The sequence below is a fragment of the Pithys albifrons genome, chromosome 3, assembly GCF_047495875.1.
Source record: "Pithys albifrons albifrons isolate INPA30051 chromosome 3, PitAlb_v1, whole genome shotgun sequence".
Lineage (NCBI taxonomy): Eukaryota > Metazoa > Chordata > Aves > Passeriformes > Thamnophilidae > Pithys > Pithys albifrons.
This window is the reverse complement of record NC_092460.1, coordinates 36744516-36767616: the sequence shown is the minus strand read 5'-3', so window position 1 is coordinate 36767616 and position 23101 is coordinate 36744516. Positions and strand designations below refer to the sequence as shown.

The following is a 23101-nucleotide window of genomic DNA, read 5'->3' as shown; positions in this document are numbered from 1 at the left end:
CTGTGGTTCAAATTATTTTTGGAATTGTAATGTTAACAGATGGATGCATACACTGACTCATCTGTTTGTCCATCCACAAACACACAGTCTTTGTGGTTTGGATTTATCAAGCTTTTCCTGCTATTGTTCTTTATAATCTTATTGGAAATACGCTATTATCACAATGCTTCAGTGTGATAGAAGGATTTATTCTGTGGTTGTTGGTCTTGAAATCACTATATAGAAAAGATTACCAAACACATTTAAAAACGGATACTTTCTGATTCCCCTATTATATCCATGAGGTACAAAGAAATCCTCAAGGCAGTGAGATTTCAGGAACTTATATGCAAAAAGCAAAATGATAATTCTTGCAGAAGGTGGAGGTTTATGCAGAGGGAAATGTAGGAAGAATTGCTGTGTGCTACATACTGTTCAGATTTACTTGTTTTAATGCAAAACCACTTTTTCCTAATTCTCCTTATTTTCCGAGAATTTAGTTAGCTGCTACAGACCAATATTTTGACTAATGCAGGTGTCAAAATGTTTGATGAGGGATTTGATAGCTCTGTGTCACAAGCTCTGTCTTGAAATGAGATGCATTCAAATGGCACATAAAAGTCTGGTATTAGGGGTATATGCCAAGTCACCCCAGTGCTGGCTCTGCACAGCAGGTCCATCATGGGATTCAAGATGTGCTTTACCTCAAAGATAGGCTTTACTTGGCATGTGTCCTCTACATACATGGCAGTTCACCTGACCAAATACGACACATATCTCACATCGAGTGACTGGAAAGCATATCCAGCATGGGAGAGAAATTCTGCAGTTTCTGTGAAGCACAAACTTTTGATTTTTGATAAAGACAGATCTAATTTAATTCCCGTTTAGAAAATTTTAGTAAAAATTAAACCTCTGATAAGTTTGAATGTACAACCAAATCATGTGTAACTGTGGTACACAGTCTTTTCATAAAGTACAACCATCTCTCGCTGCTGTCCATGAGTCAGTTTCCTCACATGCTTTAATTCAGCATTTTCAGTGTTATGTTATTGCATGTGTATTTGTTGTTATATATTTGGAATTACATTGTGACATGGGCATTAGGTGTTTATGCAGGTGTCCGAGGCCCTGCCCTTGGTCTAATATGTGCAGTAGACCTCAAGCCCAGCTCCTGAGAAAGTGCATGGGGGTCAAAGGTATTACTCCCTCAGGATGAAAATGTTACCTTTCACAGTAATGGCTGAGGCTTGATAGCTCTCAGTGCTAGTCCAGAGCTTATCCTGTTTGCAGTCAGGTCCTTACCGGGTACAGCTGTTGCATACACCACAGACACTGTGAGACTGCAGATGTACAAACACTGATTGCTCTTCTAGGATTGCTGATGAATGTAAATATGTATTTTTTTCCTCCATCAAGGTTGGATTTAAACCTGCTGGGGGTATTCGGACAGCAAAAGAAGCTATTACTTGGCTTATGCTGGTGAAGGAGGAACTGGGAGTGGAATGGCTGACACCAGAGCTCTTCCGCCTGGGTGCCAGTAGTTTGCTGGGAGACATTGAACAACAGGTTAGTTGTTGACAGCTTTTAACTGTGGAGATAAAAAGTCATCTTTCTCAATATGCTGACTTACAGAACATGCATCTAATTAATTATTAGTAGAGCTTCACTTCCAGCCCAGTATTTCTTTAAATATCGCCTGTCATGACTGTCACTGGGACTCTGATATTCCAGCAGTTGACCATTGTCTGGGCAATGTTTGCAATGCAGTGAGCAAAGAGCCTCAGTTTGTACATAAATGGAGTCTTTTGCAAAAGCAAGGCCGTGCACTCACCTGCACTCCCAGCTGTTGCCAGTTCAGCTGACCTTCAGAATACCTGACAGACCCTTTGTGTCACTGTACCACAACTGTTCACAATACATTTCCATGCTGTGGAGAAAGTTCCATCTCATCTTACATATAATGCTGCTGATTATTTCCTGGGGAAGAAGTTCCCGGTGGGAAGAAGGGTTCTCACCTATCTACCCATGGCCTACATCACTGGCATAGGATATCAACCCCAAAGGATGCAGCATAGCTGGGAACAGTGTAGTGTCCTAGGACCTACCAAAACATTAAGGCCTCTGTACTTCGCTCCTGTGTTCACTAAACTCAAGAGATGAGGTGATATAGCTTTAACCAAGAAAGAAGTTTTAGAGTCCTTGTGCTGTTGCTGCTGGGAAAACAGGAGATATAGGAGATTCAGGAGAGGAGAAAAGCACCAATCTGTTCCCTTTCCCCACCTTTCCTAGCAACTGAAATACTAACACGTTGTAAGAAATATAGAACATCTGAGAGATGCTGGTTATATTCATGACTGGTGCAAACCCCTGGCTCACTCCTACAATGAGAATACTATTGGCTTGCTTCATTGCCAGTCTCTCTCTGCCTGACTCTTGACCTAAAGTCATGTCGCTGGTTAAGGCAAAGCAGCATGAGCTTTCTTGTTGCTACTGCCATTACTGCTGAGCCTTAGAACACAGCCAGTTATTGTGTCACATGATTTGTTCCGATTTCTTGAGGGTTGTATCCTTTTATTTCCCAGGGATTGCACAAGTGTCCCAGTTGTGACCAAAGCTCTAAAAATGTGGAAGATAAAATGTCCCAGTCATTATATTCAATAAAACAAACATACTGAAATCGTCAAAGTCAGATGATAGAGTAAAGCATTGGCTTCTACCTGGCTATTTTTGAAAGCTTAGTTAAAAGCATCAAGAGTCTTTGCTTTTTACCTTTTTTTTCCAAACTCAGCATCAAGAGCCTTAGTTCATGTCCTACAAAAGTATATAAAGGTACATTACCTCATATTTTATGCACACATACACACACAAACAAATATCTATCATCTTCATCTGGCATGCCTTTTAATTTGTTACTTCCTTGACACTTTCAGTTTTATAGTCATATATAATTCCATCATAAATTGTCTTTTTTTCTTGCAGATTTTCTATCATGTGACTGGCTCTTACGCACTTCAGCATGAACTGGCAATGGCTTAGACACAAAATCAACTCAGGATTACTTTTACAAAAGAGGTCTTTAAGCAAACAGCATTCAGAAATCTTCTGACAACCAAGTGCATATGATGGAATTAAAGACCTAATTCTCCCATCTTCATATTTTATAGTATTTAAAAATATGCTAGAGTCTGCTGGTTGTACTTGATCCAAAAGCAGAAAAAAGGGGTATTTCTGAAATAGTTAAATAGTTAATACTCACAGATTTGCAAAGTTAATCTTGCAAAGTTCCTCAGACCAGGCTGAAAAGCTTATTAATGGCAACACTGAAATACTATGAGTATGATTTAGGTGGCCTTGTAGCACTTTGCAATCACAGAATGTGAAATATCTATGGAATGTTTCAGATTGCTAATTAAGAGCTACTGATTTTGGAATAGATTTCCATTCACCTCAGACAAAATCTTCTGGCACAAAATCTTCTGTTGCACTATTAATTGTTATGTTGATTCATTTTCAAGCATTGTAACTGGAAAGAAGAATGAAACTTGGCTATTACTTTCTTTTATAAAATGTCTTCTGTATAAAAAACCCCTCTTTTTATTTTTTTATTTTTCTCCCCACACTCGGGCACAGACATCCATATTTAGACCCCTGAATAAAAGTGGCTTGATTTCTAGAACAGCTGAGTATCCACAGTTGCTCCTGAAGTTAATGGGAGCTCTGGGTGATCAGAACAACTGAAAATCAAGCAGTCTCTATATAGGTGCCTAACTATGCATTCAGAGGCCTATTTTTAGACATTTCACTCTTAAAATTTTAGTCTAACTTGCTTAGAAGTTCTCATTCCTGTCTCCTGTCATTTTAAAAGACATTAATGCAAATCTTTCCATTTTAATGTAGGGTGTTGTTTGACTGTCAGTTTGCGGGTGTCACTGCTGGCTGAACTTCAACTTTGCCATTCTAAAAGCAATTCTTTAATTTAAAAGGTGATTTGAATTGTGTCCTATATGGAGCTTAATCCTTTAATGTAAAAAATGTACTTTTCTCAGAGCACATTAACAATAATACTGAAATCATCACCACTTTTTGAATATCAAACTGTAGCTAGTGGATTCATTATATCAGCATTCTGCTCGCTAACCAGAGTTGTGCTAAAAACTTAATTATCTTATCATTATGACTAGTCTCACTGACTTAAATAGTTCTCATCATGGAAGTAAGAGTAGGAGGATTTTGCTGTAAATCAAGCTACAAGGTACATTTATTACAAAGAGATTTATTATAAAGATAATAACTCAGTTATTTATCTGGTTATACCACGTGAATAACTAGTGCACTACAAACCAACTTGGACAGGAAAGCTGATTAGGGAAAAAAATCAGAGAAACAGCATTTACAGAAAGCAAAATCCTATATGCAATGCTCAGTACTAAAAATGGGCCTTAATTTCTCAGGAAGTAGTTCATTTGAGGATCTCAGCCTTTTTCTGCTTTAGGTACCTACACAGACAATGAGGCTGTGACTCTTTTCAGATGTTTGTTCTCCTGAAAAGTGGCCCTTCTTGCCATGGATTTTCTTTCTGATTTCATTGCCACTTTCTTCAAAATAAAATCCAGTGCCTGTTTGCGTATTGAGAGGAAAATTCTGCTGCTGAGCTTTCAGAGATACAGAGCCTGTTATTCAAAGTCAACTCCCATCAGGTGCTTGCCAGGCTGACCCTCTGCCATGCCCTCCCAGCAACCACACACTGGATTTTGCTGCTGTGTAGTTTGACATGTATAAATGTCAGTGTGTATTTCCATACTTTCATAACAGAAAGTAATGCCACTTTCAAAGTATCCATTTTTGTTGTCTGTCTTGTGGATGTTGAGGGTGAAGATACAAACTGTTTTTGTAGATGCATTAGTTTCTAAGTGAAGGACTCTGTGTAGTTCCTTAAGATTAATGGAGGTCCAACATTGTTACAGCTCTGTGTGAGGCAAGTCTCAACTCCGAGAACAGCTCATTGTTTCCACAGAACTGTTGTCAATTGATGAACTTAGTAGGAGTTCTGTGGACAGCCCCACTTTGTTTTGATGTCCACATGTGCTGCTGCTGGTTAATCACTTCAGAGGTAACAGGCACCATTTGCAGAGGGAGAGGTTCAGCTTCCTGAGAAGTCAAAGATAACCAATTTCCCTTTTCTGTGAAGATTACAAACATACTGATGTTAAATACTATACAACTCCAAAGCAACAGGTGTTGTGGGAGAAGCTGGGTTGGAAACACATTTTTTCCATTGAAACCTATAATTTTTTTTAAAAAAAGGAAAAAAGTAACACATCTAAATAAAGATGATTGTTGTTTTGGGGTGTTTTTTTTTAAGGAATAAGCAGAAAGCTCAGTGTTTCAGAGCAACTGGTTGTCTTTGTTAACTCCTTGGTGACACAAGTTATATTCACATTGTCTGTGTCTGTTCCCTCAACATGACCCAGAGCCTTGTCTCTTACTCTTCCTACAGAAGCTGCTGGTACTAGCCAAGCATTGGTCTGCTGACAGCCCTAAGTGATGTGAGGGGTTGAATCTTGGCCAGGGATCCCATCAGGAGCAGTAGGGGACTGGGCTGGAGACAGGCAACAAGGCACATCCAGAGGGCCATCCAGGAGACTGCTACCAACAGCACAGGTCCAAGGTCCATTGCAGAGGCAGGGCTGGAGACCAGCTATGCTGGAAGTGGGGCTCCTGGATCCCTGCTGTGGTTGGAAGAAGGCTGGGCAGAGCCAGAAGCACCACTGGGCTTATGCCAGTAGAGAACCCATGAGAGCCAAATGCAGGAGGATGCAGGGACTAATGTGTTCTGAGCTCAGGTCAGAGGTTGGTATGGCAAGATCTGCACCCCCACCCACAGCGAGCTGGAAGTGCTCACAGTGTGGGCTCCTAGGCTTGCTGCTCTTCACCCTGACTGGCACTTCTACTGCCCTCTCTTCCATCTTTCCCATCTGTTTCCTGATGGCCATTTGCTGCTATCTAGTTCCTGTGGTCAGCTGAGATTTACCGAGTCTGTTGCAGCTGGTTGTCAGTTGTACAGACAGCACGTGAAAGGAGGAGGACCTGAGCCCAGTTGGGAACTGTGGAGGGGGGTGCACTCCATTGCTGCAGACTTTGGGAAAAGTTCAGATTTAGTACTGTGCTTCAGGCCATTAGAAAAGGAACAGGCAATTATGCGCTCATGTCTAAATATATTTCAGAGTATAGCATATGTTTTGTGCAATTCGGTCTTGTATACTAATTTTTTATTTTTATAACACTTATTCATTTAGGATTTTAAATAGCTTCATTTTGTAGACCACATCACTTTGGAAAGATGAGAATAAATTTAAGAAGAAAGTCAAGTAGAAACTGCAAATCTAGAATATTCTGCATCAGCTTATTTACAAGAAGAGGGAATTGGGAGTGAGGGTAAGCTTTTTTCCTGGTTTGTAGGAAAGAAAGATATTAAATAGTAATTATACGTGAAGTGCACATAGCAGCTGGGACAAGTAATACTTTGATATCTTTATTTCATCAGTCATATAAGTTCATTTTTTAATTTCCTTTGTGAAGCAAGGAACATACATTATATACCATAACACATGCCACTGAGACAGAAAAAACTGATCTACTTTTAATTTTATTTTGCTCACTTGGAACTTTGGCTCCCTGCCTCTCTGGGGGTGAAAAACCCCACAAATAACAACAGCAGGTTTTATTCACATCTTGGTGAGCTTTGCTGAAATCACCAGTGCTGGCAGCTGGATGATATCTATCATGTGGGATAGAAGTAAAAGGAGGGAACTGCTTTTAATTAGATGTAACCTGCCCAGGAGAAAAAGACAGAAAATTGTCCATCTGGTCAGTTCTTATTTAACAGGGCAACCAAGGAGAAGAGTATTCTTAATATGCAAAGACACCATCAATGAAATTACTGATAGACCGTTTCTATTAAAAATTCCAGAAAGTCAGAATTGTGCTAAACTAAGACACTGTAATGTGTAGAGATGATGCTGATCTCCACCTTTGAGCATGATCAAAGCTTTCAGCTTTAGTCTCCATCTTTGAACATGCAAAGGGACTGTTCAGCCTCAAGAAGAGATGACTGAGAGGAGATCTCAATGTATGTAAGTATTTGAGGGGAGGATTTCAAATGGATGGAACCAGGAAGTATCAGGAAAGCTTGCAGTTCTTCCACTCACTAAACAAGAGTCAGCAAGTGATGGGTGACTATTGGGTCTCAACTAGCTGTGTTGTAGAGACTTTTCATCCATTCTAGGTGCTTGACAGATTCTTCCCGCTCCATGAGGACCCACAGTAACCACTTAGCAGGAGAAAGTTGGTTTAATATCCTGTAATGAAATTTAACATTGATGCAATGAAGACATACCAACAAGATGCTCTAGCTATTCCTAATGAGTTTAGTGACTTTAAGGGGCTCTGTTTTGAGCACTGGGGACATCTTGTGGATTGCTAATTCTTCAAAATTGCAGAAAATATGGTCTTCTAAAAGCAAAGCTTTCTTGAGACATAAAAGTTTCAGATCTCTTGAGATCACAGGGAGTGTTTGAAAACACTGAATTGTAAAAGCATAAATTTAAAATTGCTTCTTTAGCTGAGATGAAAACAAAGGGCTTTTTAAATAATGTTAACAAACTGAGGAAGCCATACTGGAACTGTCAACACTTGTTTTCTTCAAGCCTTGCTTTCTGTATGGGGGGAATAGAGGAAGCACAGAATCACAGACTGGGTCAGGGTGGAAGGGACCACATCTGGTCCAACCTTCCTGCTCAGGCAGGGTCATCCTGGAGCACATGGCACAGGATTGCACCCAGGTGGTTCTTGAGTATCTCCAGTGAGGGAGATTTCACAACCTATCTGGGCATTCCAGTGCATGGTCACCCACACAGGAAAGAAGTTCTTATGTTCAGGTGAACCTTCCCGAACATCAGTTTCTGCCCATTTTCTCTTGTCCTATTTCTTGCACTACCAAACAGAGCCTGACTCCATCCTCTTGGCACTCTCCCTTCAGATACTGATGGACATTAATGAGATCCCTTCTCAGTCATCTCTTCTTGTTGCTGAACAGACCCTTTGCATGCTCAGCTGGTGGAGATTAGCATCATCTCTATACACTACAGTGTCCTAAAAAACCAAACCCTAAAATGAATTATTTGCTCAGAAAAATGAGGAAACACTTCATAAGATGATTTTTTCACTTCAATAATAACACGTACTCTTTTTATTTGAAGGCTTAAATGAGTTCTCACCTATGTAACAGACAGGCGAACCAGCCAAACAGTTTCTCTTCTACATCTAGGTTGAGCCAGTGGCAAGGCTGATTTGGTAATCCTTGGGCTAGGGGTCCCTGCCCCTGCCCCAATCTGGAGAGCAAGAGGGTGGAAAGCTTTACCAATGAGCCTAGCAGCTGCATGAGCCAGCCTGTGCTCTCACTGCTTGAGAGGTTGTCCTGGGTCTGGAAGGTGCTAAAACTCTATGTAGTGATTTCTGGTCCATTGAGAACTCTTGTTTTTTTTCTACCCTAATGCTCAGACCTGAACAACCAGGTTCTTAGGAGACTCTGAAGAATCCATATGCTCCATAATTTAATTTAATTACACGTAAGATGATTAAGGATGTTATCTTCTTTCCAAGGGAAATGAAACATTCAGCTAGCATCATGTGAGAAGTGTGGCTGTAGGCTGGCACGTCTCAGCACTGGCTGCTTTCTGCTGCCTTCAGCAGAGCCTGGGGCTTTCTTCAAAGTACAGGCACCGGCTGACCTAAAGCGTGCTTTCTTATTTAAAGGCATGAATTGAAACAGAGCAAAGAACAACTATCCAGGCTCTGAACAAGAAGTGCTTTGTGTTCTAGTTAGTACGTATCTGTCCAATTAAAAAAAAAAAGTGAAATCCTTCACCCTGTCTGATACCAACTGTAATGAGGCCTCTGGGAGGGCAGTGATGGGAAGATGTAGATAAAGGAAAAACAGGGGTAAAAAGAGAAGTTGTGAGAAGTAAGAGAGATATCACCACTGCTGTTATTGCTTCACAGAAGTGTAATCTTTTGTGATCTCTTTGGAACGGGAGGTAAATAATAAAACACAAGGGAGGGAAAAAATTAAAATAAATGTAGTGTGTGAGTGCATGTTAAAACAGATGTCAGATTAAAAATAACTGAAAAGGAAATTCTACTGTAGGGGAAAAACTGGTTTTTCCTTCATCATTTTATATTCCACCTTCATTAGATGAAAAATGAAAGAGCTGTAAAGGAAAAGGAGAACTTCTGTTGTTTCCCTCTGAATGTTAAGAAAAGCATAATGTGAGTGCGGAGAGGTTTCTCTGTGGCACATGGTGCTGGAGCAATTCTCAGGGTGAAGTCCAGAAGCCACAAGGATGTTAAATAGATGCTGTGTGTGCCGAGCCCTGGGAGCTGGAGCTTTAAACCTGCAGTACTGCACATTCAGGTGGTTTCATCCTTGCTATCCTCTCTCCCTTAGTCCCTTCAGGGTTGATGAGTCCTCTAATGTTGTAAAAAAATAAATCCTGCAATCTGGTACGATCACATCATCCAGTAATGCCCCTCTAACTATAAATCTAGGCATCAGAGACTTCCTTCTAGTTTCTTCAGCACTTTCAAATGGGTTGGTTTAGTGTTTGATGACAGCAGAGTGGAGAACATCTACACAAACATGTAATTTTTCCCTCCATGGCAGCCAGACCACACTCATCCTTGGAGATGACAAGTACTCACAAAAATACCTATGCTAATCTGTAAAATAGTGTCATCTCAGATCTCTTCTACTAAATGTGCTTCAAAATGGCTCCTATAAACTCATGACCTGAAAAGTGACCTGCCCTGCACTTGTTTGAAGCTCAAAAACTTTAAATACTTTGAAGACATACCAAGGCAGGACTGGGAACTGCTGTGTTTCTTGGAGAGCTAGCACGGGTCACTTGGCTTTTTCAGGTTAGCTCATGAAATGAGAATAATCTTCATATGCTTTCCTTCTTTATTCTTGAGTGTGGAAAGCAGGTTTAAATAAAAAAGCACAACTCTGTGACTAATGCCTAAGCTTACCGGAAAAGTCAGAAATGACAGATCTCTTTGGCTACTGTTACAGTGTGAATGTCCAGTGTATTCAAACAACCCGATGGGATCTAGAGTGATTATATTTCTACAGTGATAGAGAAAAATATCTTTACCTTTCCCCACTATTACCCTGAGCAAATTCCCACAACTATTTCTTTAAGACACTTAAGGAGGAGGCAGCTGAGACAGAAGTAAAAGGTATCCACAGCAGACTGAAGGAAAAGCTGTTTCACAATTTCTTAAACTTTTCTTATGCTTGTTCTGGCAGTGCCAGGTAAGATCCCAGTGCAGAGTCCTAAGAAGAACTGCTGACGAGCAGGAGCATCTTGGCATGGTGCTGGCTTGTGCCACAGAGGAAGGAGCAGCTGTATCCCAAAGCAATTCCATACAGCCAGTCAGGGTGAAATGGTTATGTTAGTGTTGCCTAGGGTTTTTTTGATTCTTTACTTTCTAGTCTTTATAGATTTTAAAAGTAATTGTAGCAGAATGCAGATTTGAATGTCTTAATATTAAGTTCAATATTATGTATTCTAACCCCTATCCCATATCAATGCCTCAAATTCTTTTAGCTATTTAGTTTTCTTTTCAAGGTAAAAGCTGAATAATATCTTAAGGCCTGTGCTACGAGACATAAACAGTAGCAGAGTGACCTCAAAGCCAAAATACTGGAAAACTTCCAACTGCCCTGCATACTACGAGGAAGAGAAAGATGATGAAGAAGGGGTCCCACTGTCCCCCAGACTCAAATCCTTATGGGGTGTGCTGGGGGCAGGATGAGGCTGGACCGAGGAGATGTGTAAAGAAAGGATTGGATGAACAATATTATAAAAATCATGGAAACCAGGATTTGGAGGCACATCATCATGTATTCCTGAAGGCCCTAGACTCGACATTAAAGAATCTACCTTTTTATCTTATCCCACACTAACTTGGCTTGGAGTCCTGCTTTCTGAGGTCTCTGAAGGCATCATTAGCAACACGGGAGGGTAAACTGCTTCTTACATCTATTGTGTAAGACTACAGTCTAATTAGACAGTATTAGCAATGTACGATTTTCAGAGAGGATGGCCAGGTATTCATGGCCACTCACTGGACCACCTCTGCCCACAGACTGTCCTCAGAGACACAGCAGAGAAGCAGGAACAACCCCAGCAGAAAGGTCCTCCCAGCGAAGATGGACAGGCAGAGGTCTCCAGGAGGTTTCACCTGTGCTCTTTCCACTAATCAAATTTCATTCACTCCCCACTCCTGCTTCTCACTAAAAAACCCCTCATGGCCTTCTTCTCTGAATAAACAAATAAATACATAACTAAAAATAATTTCAACAAAAAATTATCTATCCACTCTTAACTATGTGTTCCCCAAGCTGCTGCCTCCAGTAGAAATTTCTTTGTTAAGTGTTAATTCCATTTCATTTTGCTGATTGTGTCTGCAATTGTCTCCATTAGAGGGCCTCAGAGCAGTGTGTTACAGTGTTTTAGGATCGGATTTAAACTTCTGTATGTACTTTGGGCCTAATTTTCTGCAGTATAGCTCTCCTGAACTCAGTGGGGTGTAAAACTGGTACAACACACGGAGAGACAAAAAATGTGCTGCACCTCAGAATCAGTGCTTTGGGTTTTGCTGACAAGATTAAGAAATGCTGAGATGCTAAGACAGAATTTTAAATACACGTGTGACAGGTGAGGCAGATGAGTAAGTTAATTGCTGCTTGCGTGTTTGAACACAGCATAATTGGTCAATAGGGTATGTTTCCAGAGAAGAGTAATGAAGTGCATGAGCAAAGCACAAATAGAGCTTTAAATCCTTCCTTAGAAATTACACTTACTCTAGGCAGAAGTTAGAGTCTCAAACACTTATAAAAGCCATAAAAGTTTTATTCACCATTATGCTCCAATTGTGGCGTTGGCGAGCTAATTGCTTGGACTGAAATTTTCTAGGTAGATGTCTTGCTTGACTAAACTTTCTTCTAAAAAGATGTCAGAAAATAAAGCTGAATAAAAATAGGGAGTGAGCTGGGAGTTTTCAGCCCACACCTAGGAATGGGTGATTGAGATCTGTGAAATTCCCATATTTCAGAGCATGAACCTGTGGCAAGGGGTAAAATGGTTTTGATCCACAGCACCTGCATTTTGTGGTGTCAGCATTGTGCATGGTGCCAGCTGGAGTGTAATTCCATCAGCAGGCAAAACCTAGCCTGGGGGGAGAGAAAGACAATGGAATGGATTAGAGGAATAAAGGAAATAGGGACTGGGATCAGGGCAAGTGGAAGGAAAGGCATGGGGGAAAAGGCCTCGGAAGACCAGAAGCAAGAGCTGGCATGTGCACATCAAGAGTGAGTTGATCCAAGGAAGAGTGATGGTGAATCTGCCCAGAAACATGGTGCCTCATCAGGAGAGGAGGAATACTGGGATCAAAAGCAAATGGTACACAGACGTAATCTCATGTCCATTTCCAGAATGGCTGGAAAAGAGTTAGAGACAGACCCGGGAAGAACACTGTCACTGAAAGTGGCATTTACAAAGTTTGAGAGATGGTAGTGTGGACAACTTAGTCTTTTGTCACTTTGAAATGCTTTGCCCTCCAGACCTCAGTGTTTATTCCTTGTTACCTGTGGTGCATTTTGTAAATTCAGTTCATCTGAGCAATTAACTCACTGAGGCAGGGATTGATTTTTTTGTTCTGTTTTCACTCAGCACTTCCTGAGGTGTGCTGTGGTTCCTGGCCAGTGCCTTTGCATGTCACTGATGCAAACAGGCGATATCATGTCGATGGAGGTAAATGTGAATGCCAGCAATGGAGGAGAATGGTTTGATACAAAATACTGGGTTTATATCAGGGGAACCAGGCAAAAATAACAAGGGGGAAATTTAGGGTGAGTGCCAACAGGTCTTTAAGTTATTCTCTGAAGTTGTTTGGCAGCGCACCGATGAGGCAGCAGAAGCCCCTCAGCTGAGAACCAACTGAATACAAGATAGCTACATTCAGAAAGCACCAGGTTGCGTGGGGAGCCAGATGAGCTGGATGGTCTAATGGGTCTGCTCCATCTTTAATTTCTCTGATTCTGCACAGCCTTCCCCAAAAGCCAGCACATAGATGTCAAAAGATGGAATACATATTCATGGACATATCTGGAGCTGAAAACTATGAAAAGAAATCAAGTCATTCTCATCCATGGACTGAAATTGAGAATACACTCTAATCCAAAAGGATAGCAGTCCACAGAGTAGTGTATGAAAATCTTATAAAGCACTGCAACACTCCATAAATAATTTTCAAACAAGAAGCTTTTTGTTTCAGTGATGGCAATACTAAAAAGGAAGAATGGCAAATAGCCGTCAAAAAGCAGCTGCAACAGCCTGCACTCTGTGCTGATGTTAACTTTAATCACTGCTAGAGTTGCACACAGAGTTGTCAGTCATTTATTAGAAACTGCAGATGATCATTGCAGAGGTTTAGATTAACGTGGACCAGACCCTGGTACTTTGCCAATGGGGCGCCACATGACGGGCAGCCCATGGAATAAACATTCTGGCACATCAGAGTGCTATAAATCCTCCAAATGAAAGAAATTAAAAAGCCAGGAGCAATTTTGAAAATGATTTATGATTGGAGGTGCACTTAGGAATGCTTTTATTGCCACGGGAACATCTTTCACATCCTTAAGGTGACAGACCCACTCTGTTTCCCTCTGGATTTCTTGGGCTACTCTGCAGGTGCGAGCACCGTGGAAGTGTGCTGGGGGCTGGGGGGCATCTGGGCACTTTAGCAGCACCCCCCATGTTGTGAGGATTGGCTTTGCACAGCCTGAGGTTGAGAGCTCTGCAAATCCATTCTGACATTTTAAGTATGAAAAATGACACCAGTTGTGGGGTGCTTTTTTCCCCTTTTACATCTATACCATAACCATGCTCCTAAGTGCAAATATAAACATTTTATAACATGGACTTGGAATAACACTTGAAAAATAAACTTAAGAATAGTTCCCAAGCAGAAGGTATTCATATCAAAATAGCAGTCTGTTGCAAGTCAGCCCTTTGCTCCATACGTAAAAAGATGCAGCACTATCTGTTAGTGTTCTTCTAGTGTAAATATTGCTAAATGTTTCACTAAAATACAATTCTAGTACTGGTATAGATATGTTTTCTTAAAAAATCTTTCACTATAAACTGAGAGATGAAAGACTGTGGTTTGCAGGCAGTGTTCTCTTGCTTATGTAAGCAACAGCAGTGGTGATGTGAGTGAAAGTTTGGCTATCTGGTGTATCTCAGATATGGGCATGTTGGTTAATCCTGCCCCAAACCAGTGACACCCTGAGACATGGACACAAAACCCTCTGCAGCTTTTTCACTGTGTGGTTTCAGCTTTGAACACTCCTTCAGCACTTGGCCTTGTGCCTCTTGTTCTTCTGGGGTGTCTCTGGGGTGTCCCACATGGGCTGCCAAACACATGTACTGAAAGGGGCCACTGGTTTGGATACATCTGGATTAGCAAGCCTGTCTGATTGCTACTGCTTCTGACCACAGCTGGGACAAAATTTTAAAAAATGTTGTCTACATGGATGGTGGTTTCAGTTAAAGGCTTACACGTCTCCCAGTGTTGCCTGTCTTCTTATGTGGATACCTGTATCAAACAGTATCAAAACATTTCTTCCACCTGTTCCAACAGCTGACTTCTTAGAAAGGGTTAATTTTGTATCTGTCTACTGATCTGTTTGATGTTCCCGTCCTGGGGCAGTGCAGCAAAACAACTTTTATAACTTGGTTGGAGGTCGGCTCTTCAAAGCCAGCAGCTCAGGAGCTGTCTTATAAAACTCTGCATGTGTTTGCTGAGTGTGACTTTTCCTGTGCTGGGTGTTAAACTCCTGCAAGGTCTTTCACCCTTTTTGGGGGAGCCACTCACATCCCCACCCCATCAAGGCTAGGCAGTGTCTCCTCCCCCATCGACACTGTGAATGGACTGAGAGTACAGAGCACAAGGCGTGGGAACTTGCACCACGTATGCAACCTTGTGGGATCACTCACATGGAGCAGTGGAAGGATGTGGGGTTAAAACCTTTGAGGATTACTTATGGAAGGCCATTCTTGAATTTGCAAGTGTTTATTTACATTTTGCAAGCTTCTCATACTGTGGTTTATCTGTTGCACTGCTGATATTGACTCTGGATTTATAATTTACTGATTGTCTGTTAATTACATGCCATTAATAAATCAATAACCTGCTTTGATCCTGATTTGCTCTGAAACATACAAATTGAGCAGCTTTCCCCTGCAACAACACCAATCTTTCTCTGTCAATCTCTCAGAAGTAAACCAATGAAGTTGTAAAGCAACTTCCCTCTGCCACCCGCCACAGTCAGGTATCTCTCTGTATGCATTATATCTCATCCACTGTGCCGAACCAAAGGGCTTTAAGCCATTCAGGATTACTCCTTTCAAAGCCTGAGCTGAGGCACTGCAGACTTGTAGCTTCTCTGCCTCTGTACAGACCAGGTGTTAGTTTGCTCTGTGCATCCAGTCTGGCCTTGATCTCTCTTCCTATTTTACTGACAAGGTTGCTGAGCAGTGGCTTCTCTGACAGTAACAGGCACCTGTGGATACCTATTTAATAAAAAATAACTCAGGGGAAATTCACCATCTGCATAGTAGGTTAATGTTCCTCCTTTTTTTCTAATTTTGATTTGATTTAGAAATGCTAAGCCATAATTTTTACAGGGCAGCTGCTGCTAGAAATGCAAGATGCAACAAAAAGTGATTTAATCCTTGTGTTGCATTTAAAGCAAAAATAGGAGTAGACTCAGTGAAGAACCTTTTAGCATGTATTGGCTCTGTAACAAATTTTTCAGCCTAAGCAGAAGAGCATGTCTGAAATGGTGGCCTGGGAGCCAGCCATACTTCTCAACAAACTGAGTTGCTGTGATCTCACCCTACACACTGTATTTTTGCATTAGGACCTGAACTGATCCTGTGTGAAGTGTCTATGGTTTTGTCAGAGGTTTTATCTGTCCCCTGCCCCGTGAAACCCACATCAAACCTCCCATTGGATGGATGGACTGAATTCCATTCTGGGAGAGAGATCTCACTTGCACAGTTTGTGAGGATGTGTGTCTTGTCTCTCAGGGCCCTTTCCTCCCTCTCTCTCTCTCACCCAGCCCATTAACACTCCAGCATGAAAATGGGATGCCATCAGGCGCAGTTATTAATACACAATAGAAGTGCCATGTGTGATTGTCTGCGAACGCTCCAGTGTTTTATATAATGTAGATTTAGAGATTTCATTGTAAAGTCATTTTAAACTCTGAACTAATGGGTAGTTTGGCAACAGCTTCTAAGTATGAAATCATTATTAATTCCTTTAGTACCATAATAACATTGATTTAGATGAACTCTTATAACATAGAAATTGTACAGTATTTAGCTGTAATTAACGTCCCCTAATTAGGAAGTGTTGCCAAGTAGTTTTCTCTGCTGGCTCTGTTGTACTTAAGTGCAGCTGGATGAAAATTAACCACAAAGGGAACAGCTTGTGTTTTATGTGAAGTTTGCCTTTGATTGATTAAAAAACTATTCCTTGGTAGTTTATTTTATTACTAAAGAGGGTGTACTGGATTATCAATGTTACAAAAAGCTACAAAGTCCACATGCTGTAAACTACACACACATTTGCATAGGGTATAAGTCCAATGACTTATCTGCACTTTCAGAAAATTCACAGATTTATTTTGTCTCAATACCACAAGTGAATTGATTTCAATGTAGCTGTCATTAATAAATTCTGTAGAAATGTAAGCAGAATTAGCACAATTTAATGTCCACTCAGAGGAAGGAGTCATGCACCGCAAGCTGAGAGGCATTTGTTGATGTGAAAAATGCTGACATTTTTGGAAATTCAAATTATAAATGAAATACTGCTGTCAGTTTACTGTGCAACTTCATAGCATATGGTGCTTCTGCTGGTGGGTGTTATTTCAAAGTTTGCAAATCACACTATGAGAGTGTCCCTCTGGTAAGCTTTTGCAATGCTTAGCAACTGTGAATCAAAAGTGACAGTACAGAGGAAGAGGGACTAAAAAAAATTTTTCTCTAAGTCAGTAGAACAAAGTACATGCTAAGTTAATACATTTTTACAGGGGAAAAAAAGGAGGCCAACCTGCTAAAGCTAAAGGGGACCAGTGCCTCCATTCTTGCAGAATAACGCACAAAGTCTTCTAAATTGTTAAAATAAAAATATGATTTATCTCCCCCAGTCTCTCTGGCTTTCCTATGACAAGAGAATTAAAACAAATGGCATATACATGCTCACTTTCAGAATTGGGAAAGTTGCTGCAAGACATAATGCAATCCCCTCAGAAGGTCCAGATGGTTTTTTTACCCATTTCTGAAGAAAATTCCTATGACCATAGAATAGCATTTGCCATTTGAAAACCACTGTCCACCTGAGGCTGGCAATACAGAGTTAAAAATAAAGAAAAAAATTTCCTTCTGTAGTAGCCAGCAGTGTGGATTCCAACTAGTCTGATAAAAAGCATTAACTGATAAGTTAAATCTAAATAAGTAAAATATGAAGACATCCTAACCCACAGTTTTCAAGAATCTGCTACCCAGTGACCCCTTTAACCTGCATGTACACTATCAAGAAGTGAACATAAAACTTGGATTCATTATGATTTGATCTGACCATAGTTCCTACTTGTTGTTCTGCTCTAGGTAGTGATTTTTGGCACCAAGATGGAACTGTGGCTGTGCAGTACAGACCTCATCAATTTGCCAATAAAACTGGCTGAGAATAGAAAGTGATGGAACTGTCAGTAGCAGTTCAACCATAAGCAATTCTAAACTAAGCAATTTGGAAATTTAAATAGTTATAATGACCAAGATTCTCTACATTGGCCCTTAATTACTGAAATGTCAATTCAGCTGAAAATTGCCTTTCCCAGGTAATGATAATTCTTAGAAAAGTCTTTGCTTATACACCCACCCATAGCACTCATTAAGTCAAGCTCCTTCCTTTTGTCTGAAAAGCTGTCAATTTTATGTGACATCACCAATCATCTGCCATCTAAAAAAATCTCTAGGCTGTCTCGCTCAAGGCAGGTTTGTTCCCTCTCACCTGTAGTTCTCTGCATGGCAGCCCAGCCCACTGTTAAAAGCAATGTTGCACCAAATGAGTGTCATGAGTTTCCCAGACTTGGCACTGCTAAACAGTGAGCCATTCAAATTTGGTTGTTGGCATCTTGGGTGAAAATGGGGTCAATAAAAATAGGAGTTTGTGTTTTACATGTGAAGGGAAATTCCACAATATTCAGCACTGGAAGAGAAGGTTGACATCCCCTCCATCACATCTGGAAAGGAAAGGGAGAGGGAAGTTGCTGGATTTTCTGCATCAGAGGGCTCCTCCTGAGACAGGCATACAGGATAGGAAGGGTGGAATGAACCAGTGGTGCATGAACACAACCTAGTCTATTCCACATACTGTATTTCTTCTATTTCTTTTGCAGCAATCTGCTATTTCCAGCTCAGAATTATCACATTGCAACTGACCATGACCAGAATGTGTGTATCAATGATCCATTGTTATTGTAACCCATGATAGTAATTTTATTTATTTCCCACAGAAGGCCAAAAACACCCTGCGGTTGTGGGTGCAGAACAACAGTGCTTCGTTTCCCTCTTCCAGCCACACTGGAGCAGTCTTTGCCTTCTGCCTTCATATGAGTAATATGGAATTCCAGGGAAATCAAGAGAAAGGAAAAGCAGCATGATCATTCCCACTGAAAACATCTGTCACAGACAGAGGGAATTCAAGTGCCTGAGCATCTGAATTCAGACAAGTTTGTATCCTGGTAGTGTGTTGTGTGCCCAAAGGCACTGTTATACTTCTCTGGACACCATGGCCAATTTGTGGCATTGTTTTATGTATGGAAAGGGCCTCCATTACTGGTTTGAAAAGGAAAGAGAGTTTCTTCCATGCTGCTTTCTTGACTACAACTCCTTCCCTCACTGCCCTACAAACTGAACGTGCCATTCTGCCACATCTGTAACAGATGCATAAGGGTTGCAATCAAATTCTTGCAGTCAGAGCTCTTTCTTACTAATCTGGATGCAACTTGCTCACTCTCTCACCCTGCTGCTCATTCTTGGCTTGCACACAATGAAATAGGAGGGGCCTTAGGCACTATTTGAAAAAAAACCCAAACCAAACCCCCAAAACCCAGCCCTCAATAAATCCCCTTAAGGGCCCATTTTAATTCTGCTTATGCTCTTGATGTGCAAGTTCTTACCCTGCTATCCCCCTAGAAGCAGTTTTTATTTCTGTCTGTCAGCAGTGCCAAACTGACAAAATCCCCTTTCCCACCCACCATGTAATTGCTCTGTTGGTGCCCTTCCCACACATGCCTGTAGAAAGAAAGCTCTCGCTTTATTTGCACCGCCGAAGTGAATAGCATCTCTTTCCTCCCTCCCTCCAGGTGGCTTTCAAGTAGTCACACTATCATTAGTTATTTCTATTCTGGACGAGCTCCCCATCTGAGAAGGGAACATATTCCATGGGAAGTAAAGCAAAGGCCTGATCAGAACAGCTCTCGTGTGCCCTTAGTTCCTGGAGCTGAGGAGTTTGGGAGTTGTAAAAAATGCAGAAGCAAGGATTACAAATAAGGGACATTCAGAGAAAGGAAATAAAATAAGAAAATCCAAGGCTGCTTTTTGCTTATTGGTAGGGCTATGGGATAAAGTAGTTCCCTTTGTTCTGTGCTTGCGCAGTGCCATGTTGTTAATTTTAGATTATGACAGCAAAACTATCCTTCCAATTGGGTTATTTTTACTTGTCTGGTGCCTCTAACTCTTACTCATCTTCATATTAACTTCCATTGTTCATAGAAAGCAACAGCAGTTCTAGAATCAGTCTACAGTTATGTTTTTTCTTTGAATTTCATTTGGACTTATTTATTCATCTATTTTAAATGTGCAGCACAGATTAATTGCCCCACTTCATGCTAGGTGCTCACTGTATTATTACAAAAGACCACACCACTGCTACTAACTAAATCATCAGAAATAATTTCTTCAACTTGCCTAAGGAAACTAACCCCAAACTCTTGTTAAAAATTCAAAATTCAATGAAGCATTGTTACATGAAAATAAGAAATAAGGTTTCGGAACTACTCACCTCTAAGGCAAACAATGCTCAATAAATTTATTTCTTAATAAAATTTAAAAATATAATAACAGTCTCAGATAGAACAAATTTTTGTTTTAGACATGCTAAGTTTTTCACATAGTTTTTTTCCTATGTGGTTTGGCAATCTAAGATTGGTAAATAGCCATAGTTATATTATTAAATAATAAGAGAGCATGGCTGTAACATGTTTTGCAGTCAGCATCCTATTATATGCAGCTTCACAATTTTGCAATGTGACAACTCTCCTTGTGAAAAAATTCCCTAACAATGGTCTAAATCACACATTTGCTCTTCCCTTGAGCACCAGTGGTTGTCAAAACCTGTTGCACTCTGGTAGGGGAGCCTTTTAGACATATTCCAGGGCTGGCTTCATGCAGACAAAATGCATTAAAGGCCACTCAAATACCACATCTGAACAAGCACACAAACCTGCTTGTGCCCACTCCATCAGCAAGCAGCCCTGCACACCACATGCAGGGTCAGCTATCCTCCTCCTCTGCCGTGTGAAGCACTGCCAGGCACAGAAAACATCAGGGCCTGCTAGCAATTAATCTTTATTACTTCCCAAGCATGCGTTTAGGATATCAGAGGGGGTGGCAGCAAAAACAATGCAAATGCCAAACTTAGGGAAAAATCAGAAGAATCTCCTTTTAGTAAGGGCATAATGGACTAATATTACACCTGTCCCCCTGTGGGTGCCCAGACTTCTCTCTGTGCTACTGTTCCACTCTGCTACTCCCCTCCACTCTAATTAGTTCCTCTTCAAACAGTCTATTTTTATTAAAATTTCTGTTTATTCAGAATTAATCAGTTAATTTTAGAAGCAGCCAAAACCTATCTGTGAAGGAGCTGTATTAATTACCATTCATTTTCTGGGCTAACTCATGGAAACCTGTTCTAGAGGAGCCTTACTACACTACTGGTGATGCCCTTCTGACAGTGCTGCCATGCTGGACACTGGCTGTGCACTTTTAGACTTGTTTTTATTCCTGACAGTTCTTTCTGTCTCCAGTTCAGGTATTAGCAAGTCTTCATAGCTGCACCTGATTTCAACATATTATAAACAGCTCTAAAATCTTTCATTTAAACCACAGCAGCATGGATTTGTTAATGGCAACCTGGAAATAACAGTCTTCATCATAAAGCCCTACATTAAAATTTTATCTTTATGGAAATATTAACATTTGGGTTTGGATAAACAGAAACCAATTATGCTGTGAGTACAAATCAGTGCTCATGCTGTGAAAATTGAGGGGATGATAAAACATGAGTGAAGATGGGACGCTGCAGCATGCTCCCAAATGATCTGCAGAACCCCCCACCCCCCCCACCCCAAACCCTCTTATTTATTCCTCGATAGTGATTCCAAAGTTGAGATAAAAATGTATTCCTCAAAGTACTATTTGATTCGCTCAGAGGTGGTATTTCATCAGGGATGATTTACAGTTCTCAGCAGTCACAGTGATCCAGCCCTCCCGGGAAATCATGCCCCTCCTCTGAGTCCCCCAAAAAAGTGGAGTTTGAGAAAAGAGACACAGATGGCCTTGTGAAACTGCACAGCCTTGCCCTCTGAGCAGCCTCTGATCTCTGCTGATATTACCGAAGGAAGTGCCAGATAACATGGACAGTTTCTGCAATGCCAGCCAGAGCCAACAAAATCCCCCATGATGATAACAGCTTCTCACCTGGCTTGGACCAACAGCTGAGCTTTGCCATCCCAGTCCTGGGTGAACCCTGGCGGCCATCCCAGTACCTGGCAATGGCTACACCACCCTATCATCTAAACAGCACACTTGGAGCATCCCAAAAGGCTTCTGTGGGTGATACACAAGGGGAACTGAATGACATTCCCTCTCTGTGAATTGTGCTGGCACTGCAATACTAAGTGTTGTACAAACACGGATGGTTACTTTTCTACACTCGTTTCAGCGGGGGAGACCTCGACAATAAATATAGACTAAATAAGCTATGTGTTAAGAGTTTAAGGACCATATTCAAAGAATGGATTTAAGCAAAAAATCCCCCTGGCTTGTGTGGCTACAGCAGGATCAAGAATCTTCATGCAGCAACTCACTGGCTACATAACTCAGATTGACAGCTGCCTGGCCCTCATGTGCCTGGCAGGATGACCAGAGTGTGACAGATAGAAAATTTCCACAAAAACTTAAAGAGGAAAACTGGGTTAGCTTTTCTTTCCATCACCATCCATAGGGTTTTGCAGGCTTACAGCACTTACTGAGGTCCAGTACCTCCAGGCATGTGTCTTTTCTCACTAAAAGAGGAATTAGATCTCTGTGACCTACCCTCACCACCAAGCGAGAGCCCAGTGGTGACACTGAGCCTATATAGGTGTGTGTGGGCCCTCCTGTGTGCCCTAACACAGCCATGAGTGATGATGGGAGCTCTTTGGAAAAGCCAAGAAGCTTCTTATGGATTGGTATGGGGAGATAGGAGGAAGAAGGTGCATAAGCAAGAGGGACTACAGCCCTTCAGATCACTATTGAGAGCTTTCCTCTGATAGCAAGAGTATTTAGTCACAGTGCACACTCCTGGAAAGTGAGCTATTTTATATTATATGGATTTTACATAGATAAAACACAGAAGAAGCTGGGGCTGGGACTCAGGACTCCCTCTTTTAAACTAAATGCCAAAACTACACAGCTGGTTATGGTTTCCCACCCTCCCTCTGGACCACATCACTGCTAAATCTCTCCTGTGCCATGGCACAGCTCCCAAAGATAGGCTGGAAAATGTGGCCCCCATCCTGGTGCACACCTGAAGAGTAGAGGGAGAGGTTCAGGCAGAGGAGGAAACAGGCTCAGGGCTGCTTCTTTCTGACCAAATG

At 41.2% G+C, this 23101-nt stretch overlaps 1 protein-coding gene across 1 annotated transcript in view; it reads left to right on the top strand.

Annotated features, from left to right (window-relative positions):
* Positions 1-5324, top strand: part of DERA (deoxyribose-phosphate aldolase) — a 53844-nt gene extending 48520 nt beyond the window's left edge. The window contains exons 8-9 of the mRNA XM_071549782.1: positions 1399-1548; positions 2962-5324. Of these exons, the coding sequence (XP_071405883.1) occupies positions 1399-1548; positions 2962-3018 (207 nt within the window). The 3' untranslated portion in view covers positions 3019-5324. The remainder of the gene's footprint in view (positions 1-1398; positions 1549-2961) is intronic.
* Positions 5325-23101: the final 17777 nt, after the last annotated feature.